The 7,097-nt window shown below is 54.1% G+C and overlaps 1 protein-coding gene across 1 annotated transcript; it reads left to right on the forward strand.

Annotated features, from left to right (window-relative positions):
• Nucleotides 1-423: 423 nt before the first annotated feature.
• Nucleotides 424-6,838, forward strand: LOC124978954 (uncharacterized). The gene is made up of 4 exons (XM_047542939.1): nt 424-517; nt 1,888-2,018; nt 4,721-4,894; nt 6,608-6,838. Exons 1-4 carry the CDS (start codon nt 424-426, stop codon nt 6,836-6,838), a joined length of 630 nt encoding a protein of 209 aa, XP_047398895.1.
• The last annotated feature ends 259 nt before the right edge of the window (nt 6,839-7,097 follow it).

Genomic DNA, 7,097 nt, shown 5'->3' on the forward strand with positions numbered 1-7,097 from the left:
TATAAAATGAAGACTGGATTCTGTTTGCCTGGAAAGTTTCCCCCAACATATGGCCAATATCTACAGAGACGGAGACGCAACCCAGGAGGCAGGCAGCCTGGGAAGGAAATCAGAATTCCTGGCAGCTGAAATCCTCTTTGCAAACCCTGGTCCGTGCATTTGTTTTATAGACATTTATGGAGAATCCACTATATGCAAGACACTGAGCTAAGCTGTCCTAGTCCACTGCCACCCAACCCCCTCAATTCACCACACCAGAATCCAACCCTGACTGCAAAACTAAGGGTTTTGGCAGACCTGCCCCCCCAACACACAGCCCCAAAAAAACAATTCTGAGTTGTTTTTTTTCTACCTACTCTGCATCCTGGGGAAGCTGCTCTATGAAGCTCGCTTCACTCTCTATTCTTAATATCGTCAGAAGAGATGGTGATCACATGCGGGAGCCCCATGCGCAAGCACCAGCCCCGGCTCGACCTAACTTCGGCCTGTGCCGAAGAGGAAATGAGCAACACCCCAGGTCATGGCTGGCCCAGCAGAGGAAACCTCAGAGAAAACCCAGAGCTGGAGACTAGCCATTACTTGTCGCTTTGGTGCTTTTCTGTGGGAGACTCTCTCCAACCGTATTAGGAAGCGAGACCCCTGGAGGTGGCCACCCATCGGCCTCCAGGAGGAGGAGCGGTCAAGGAACCCTGGATGCGATTTTTCGCTCTCAGATGCAGAGTCTCTGTTTCTCAGAAGAACGGCGGAGCCTTGTATGGCCAAGTTGGTTTAAATGTGGAGCCAGGTGAATTCTAGAATGTGGAAGGCCTTACAACTGAGTTAGGTAGGCAAACCTGGGCTTGGTTCCCGGAAGAGCCGGTCACTGGCCAGGTGTCTGGCCTCAATATGGACTTTGGAATTGCTCAGAAAACCTTAAGATACTCACTTCTATCTTGGAAGCCCTCGCTGTCTCCCTGCTACGGGGAGCCTGGGGCCCTCCCTCCACAAGCAGGAGGTGTCAGAGGCTGGCCCAGGGTGTCCTGCCACCTGGTTTTATACGACTTGAGATCTAAAAATGCTCTTCTGCCTTTCAATAGTTGAAAGGTGAACCCAGAGAATAACAGTTTGCGATGCATAAAAATTATCTGGAAGCCAAATTTTAATGTCCATAAATAAAATGTGAGTGAGACACACCTACTCGTTCATGTGTTGCCAGCGGCCACTTCCGTCCTATGCCATTACAGAATGACACAGTGGCATAGTTATAACAAAAGCCACAGGGCCTAGGAGTCCTCAGATGTTTGCTATCTGGCTTGTGTGTGTGTGTGTGTGTGTGTGTGTGTGTGTGGTGTTGGTACAGGGGATTGAGCCCAGGGGCACTGGACTCCTGAGCCACATCCCCAGCCCTTCTTATTTTTTATTTGAGACAGCATCTCACTAAGTTGCCCAGACTGCCCACTGTGTGGTTAGAAGAAAGTTTTTCAACCTCTTCACCAAGGTAAAAGAATAATCCTGCACACATAAAGGAAAAGGAGAAGGTCACATAATTGAGCCTTTAATTAACATAAGTTTTAAAAAATCAGCCCCTACCGATTTTTTTTTATTCAGTTAGACCCCCCGTGGTAAAATTCAACTCAGATCGCCTTGGCAGAACAATTTACCCATCATACCGTGGCCCAGAGCTTCCAGAAAAGTGTATCAGAATATCACAGAGGTGGGATTTGTCTCCCGAGCCGAGCTTCCGTCCTTGGCTCTGGGCAGAGGGTCGGTTTCCTCTCAGTTACTTCAGGTTCTTCCTTGTCCTGCCAGAAGGTCAGACACAAAGAATTTAAACCCGTTCTAGGGAAGAAGCGAGCCCCCTGTGGGGTCCCAGAGCACAGCCCTTCTCTCCCCGCCTCCTTGGCACAGATTGGAAGCTGCCAACGCCCCTGGGACCTGTCCATCCACCATCAGCCTCCTCCGGCCTGAGCACCACCAAAGCTCCGGGACGGAGCTGGGAACTGTCTCCCCCGACAGCAAAGAGCTTCCCCGTGCATGAGGTGAGTCTCTCAAGGTCCCCTCTTTGCTTTCCCTTACCCTGTGCAGACTGAGGAGTGATAGTGTCCCCAGACAGGGTGCACCCAGCCTCAGAGGCGCGGCGGCCTTCCAAGACCCCGAGGGCCCAGGTAAGTGGTTTCTAGACGCCTCCATCCCCCGTCCCACCCGCTGCGCCTCCCGACCACCGCGTAAGAGGAGGGGGCAAAAGAACGTAAGAGTGCCTTGCAAACCTCTCTGGGGAGCCTCAAAAGGAACAAAGAAGAAATCCTCAAACCTGGACAGCTTCCTGATGCTCCTGATGGCCCCCTCCAGCCCAGGGCTCCCATGCCACCTCACGCTCTGTGTTCACTCACAAAATGTTGTGAGTCTTTGTCCCCCGATGCCTTACCCTGGGGCCAACAGGGCCAGCTTGTTTTGTGAGAGAGGTGTTTCTGAAAAGTCGGGTGTTGATCTGACTGTCCCTCCCTGTGGTCTTAAGATCCAGAAACGTCCTCCTTCAAAGCTTAGTCACTCAAGCGTGTGACAAATTTCTGTTGGGGACTTACCGCCAGATGTGTAATCCATGTGGGTGGGTAAAACACAGGTCCTGGTCACTAGGGCCTTTGGGTCCCCCTGGAGCATGATCAAGTGGAGGGACATGAGCAGTGAGTCAAGCGGGACACGGGCCTTTGAGTAAACAGTGAGGCAGCCCAGAGGGAGCAGCTAACTGCCCAGAGGGGCAGAGTGGCCTGCAGCCAAGGTGCTGCTTCACTTGGAAGCCAAAATCAGGGTCCCGGAAGATGAACAGAAGTGCAGCAGCGGAGGCAGGAGAAGGATGGGGGAGGCTGGGGACGGGGGTCCAGGCAGATATAAGGAAAAGCATGCACACTTCAGCTGCTAGAGTAAACACGTGGTGGCGGATCGCTGTGAAAAGTCAACATGAACCAGGGGTGACGGGGCACGCCTGTGATCCCAGCCGCTCGGGAGGCTGAGGCAGGAGGATGGCGAGTTCAAAGCCAGCCTCAGCAACTTAGTGAGGTCCTAAGCAACTTAGCAAGAGCCTGTCTCAAAGTAAAAAACTAAAAGGGCTGGGGAGCCAGGCATGGTGATGCACGCTTGTCATCCCAGCTGCTCGGGAGGCTGAGGCAGGAGGATCACAAGTTCAAAGCCAGCCTCAGCAAAAGCAAGGTGCTAATAAACAGCTCAGTGAAACCCTGTCTTTAAGTAAAATACAAACACAGGCTGGGGATGTGGCTCAGTGGTAAAGTGCCCCTGAGTTCAACCCCTGGTACCCCTCTCCCCAACTCCCTCAAAAAACAATTCACTGTGACAAATCAGGGGAACGCAGAGTAGAGGGAGGCCTCTCTGCACTTAGGCCAGCTCTGGCTGGCGATGACTGGGGTGATGTGGCTCCGTCTGCCACCCACCGGCATTGAGCTGCAGCTCTTTGACGTGGACCCTGAAAGCAGACACTAGCCTGCAGCTGCTTATAGCCATTTAAATTAGATGCAAGAGAAGGTGAAAGACCTTAGGAAAGTCCCTGCTTCCACCTTACTGAGTCTGGGTTTCTCCTTCTGGGCAGGCGGGTACCTGACCCCCGCAGTCCCCGCTGGCCTCTGACCCCCACCGGGTCCTCCAGCCCCAGCCTGCCTCCCGAGCAGCTCTCTCACTGCCCCTCTGGCATCTCTGTGGTCAATGCTGGAAGAAACAAGACAGCACCCCTTCTCGCTGCTGCTGTGTGGGAGGCAGGAAGTGGCCCAGCTCCCGAGTGAGATGAGCTTCCTGCGGTGCGTCCAGCTGCCCACTCCTCGGGGCACCCCCACGCTCCCAGGCGTCTGGTCAGGAAGGAGGCCACACAGGGCCGTCAGCAGCCAGATCCGTCCACCAAGACCAGCCCTACCCCTGCCTCTGTGGGGCACGAAGCAAGTCAGGCGGGGGGTAGAGATGGCGTTGCTGAGCCTCCTCCACAAACAAGGGGGCCCGGTGTGTCTGGGAAGGGTCCCAGAGGCCAGGCGTTCCCCCTCCCACAGGCCGGCCACACGTGGGCCAGCTGTGGCAGAGAAACCACGTGCAGGCAGAAGCAGGATCTCCCTTGTCCGTCAGTCCCGAGGGGCTCAGTGGCCAGGGTGGGGAGAGCAGTGGAGACCAAAGGCCAGAGCTGTCCCCACAGGGCACCCGGCAGGAGCTGCCGCCAATCAGAATCCTAGACCTGTGTCTGGGCGAGGAGGGGCTGAAGGGAGACCTCCTGGTTTGGGGAACCCACCAGGCACCCACATGGAATGCGAACGGGGCTGCTTCCACCCCCGATTTTTAAAGGAGGGAGACGGGAATCACAAGGTGGGACTTTCCACTGCCCCTCAGGTCTGGCCTCCTACCTGGGGGAAGGACGGCTTTCAGCCCACGGCCTTCTGGACAGACATGTTACTTTTTAAGTTTATAAACAATGCCACCTCAGGGCTGGACAGAGACCTTGGTCACGGAGATGGACCGCAAGCCACGACCTCGCAGGCTGGGGCACAGTCCCGCTCTGGCTCTCCATTGATGGAGTCAGACTTCCGGCAGGAAACCCAGGGAGGGCCCCTTTGTCGTCCTCCCCAGAAACTGAGAAAGGCAAAGGGGAGCCCAGCGAGTAGGGAACGGCATGGACAATAGCTGCCTGAGCTGGAGGACACCCTGGTCCTGGCGTGAGCCCCTGGTAATGGCCTGCTGTCTGGCTCCTCTGCAGGCACAGGTGGTCCACTGGCCCCAGCAGGGCCCTTTCTGGCAGTTCATGGACATGAAGGTGGAGAAGAGACTAGCCGGGCGCAAGGAGCGCCGCAGCCGCTTTGGAGAGGTGAATGTCCACAGGCACTACCCGTCTGGGCAGGTCTTCTCTCCCTTCCAGGCCCTCGCCACCATGGTGAGCTCTTCTTCTGTAACGGGTCTCACACGAAGGCTTCCGGGGGGGACTCAATTCTTTCTCCTTCCCGAGAGTATATTAGACAGTTCTGGCCACAACGATGCCGCGTAACAAAGGACCCTAAAACTCAGTAGCTTGCGATGGCAGGTGTCGATGCTTCCTCATCTGCAGAGAAATGTACCCCTTCCGCTTTTGTTCACTGAAAGCCCACAAGGCAGGAGGGAGGGAAGAATTGAGAAGAATCGTCTCGTCTGACCCGAGACTGAGTCCCTGTGTCAGATGGGACCATGACCTAAAGTTCAGGGGAAGATCCGGAGGCAGTGGTCACAGCTTTGGTATTTAGAGACGAGGTCATTTCTAGGTGGACGGGGGAGGAAGAAGTTTTGGATATATCTTCTTGTGGTCCTAAACTGCCTGTGAGTCACTTGGGAAGCCTGATTAAAATATAGATTTCAAGGCTTATCATGATTCTAATATGGAGGGTCTCAGGTGGGACTTGGAATTTCCCTTTTAAACCACCCTCTCCTGGCCACCCGTGAGCCTTCTCACCCAGTCTGCATGTCCTGCTCTTGATAATGTCATGACTCCTGTAAAAAATGGTACATTTTGGAAGGCATGCTGGGCTGGACTTAGGAGGTTGGTAAAGGAGGTAACTAGCCAGCGTGCCCAAGCATGAGGGGACCACATGTCACCAGACTCATTCGCACCTCCACAGTGTGCGCTGGGACCCAGTCAGGAGCTTTGGCTCACCCATGCTTATCCTTGTCTGAACCTCAGAATGAGTGATGAGATGTGCCGATGTCCAACCCCACCTCAGAATAACTGGGTTCATAACTCTAGAGGGGGGTTCCCAGATATCTATTGGCAGGTTTTAAAGCTCTGCTGAGAGGGTGAGCAACTCCTCCTGACTTCCCAGGGTCCCAGAGCTTTCCAACTTTTAGCACTGTAAGTCCTGAGTCATGAGAATCCCTCAGTCCCTATTTTAAAAACCAAAAGTCCCAAGCCCCTGGAACCAGAGAAAATCACCTGCTGGGTCACCCTGTCCGTCAGTGATTCCCAGGCAGAGCCACTTAGAGAGCTACCGTTCTGCAAACTTTCTAGAAACTAGCCCAGACTCCTCCTCTACCCATTCGCTGGGCGATACTCCCTGAGCACGCGTGGGTGCAGAGCCCTGAGCTAAGCACGCTGGAGACCCCAAGGATTGAAGTTCCACTCCACCCTCGAGGATCTTGCAATCTGCTAAGGAGGTTGCCAAAGGAGGTAAACAGCCACCTGCCCCAATCAGGTCAGGAACACAAACATGGAGAACTGTTAACAAGAATAGCTTCCTAAACCGACCGACCAAAAGGGAGATGAGTTATTTTCTATGACCTCCATCCCCACCTCCAAAATCTTGCCACAAAACAAAGTCTCCAAGAGGGACACCTTCCCCAGGGGAAGAACAGGTCTCCCGTATGCAGGGAGCGACAGCACCGGGTGCTAAGTGTGTGCTGCCTGCCCGGGGTAGACGGCAGACTTTACAGGTACCGAATTCTCACGGCTCAACCATATGAACACAGCACTCCTTTTAAGCAAGAGGAAACGATCTGAACCATGTTAAGCGAGTTGCTTGAGATCATTGCTAATCCATGGCAGAGCCAGCGTGGGAACCCCGGTGTTCTTGAGTGAGTCCTCCCAGGCTGTATTTCATCGCCACCCTTCTCTGCCCCCTAGGAGATGCGAAGGCTGGTGTTTCCCGGAGACACACCCATGAGCTCTGAGATGCAGAGAGTGGCTGCTTTGTCCCTCAACGACATCAACCTCCAGGATTTACCCCCGTCTTCCACAGAACTGGGCTTGGGAAAGGATGACAACCCCCACGACAGAGAGAAACCAGTGAGCCACATGAAAACACTTCTATTTCCCCCGATAGTTAAAACAGCAAAATATAACGACACCAAATAAAAATTACGAAACCGAGCTCTGATCCCTGGCTGCAAGACTTTGCAACTGACGCAGTTGGAGCATCGGAACCCAGGAATGTTGAGGTGGTCTCAGCTGATGTCGTGCTCATGTGAACTCGGTGGGGAGGCAAAACCATTAGGACTGCAACACACAGCTAGAACTGGATCCGCAGTCAGAACGCTTCCTCAGAAGCCTGAAAATGAGCTGGGCACTTTGGCCTGAAATCCCAGTGACTCAGGAAACTGAGGCAGGAGGATCA

The sequence above is a fragment of the Sciurus carolinensis genome, chromosome 3 (assembly GCF_902686445.1).
Source record: "Sciurus carolinensis chromosome 3, mSciCar1.2, whole genome shotgun sequence".
Taxonomy (NCBI): domain Eukaryota; kingdom Metazoa; phylum Chordata; class Mammalia; order Rodentia; family Sciuridae; genus Sciurus; species Sciurus carolinensis.

What these genes read in the sequence shown, in the direction of transcription:
- LOC124978954 (XM_047542939.1), top strand. Translation starts at nt 424, where the DNA reads ATGGTGATCACATGCGGGAGCCCCATGCGCAAGCACCAGCCCCGGCTC. An exon ending in AGAGCTTCCCCGTGCATGAG is followed by an intron (nt 2,019 to 4,720) that starts GTGAGTCTCTCA and finishes GCTCCTCTGCAG; the next exon opens with GCACAGGTGGTCCACTGGCC. An exon ending in TCCAGGCCCTCGCCACCATG is followed by an intron (nt 4,895 to 6,607) that starts GTGAGCTCTTCT and finishes TCTGCCCCCTAG; the next exon opens with GAGATGCGAAGGCTGGTGTT.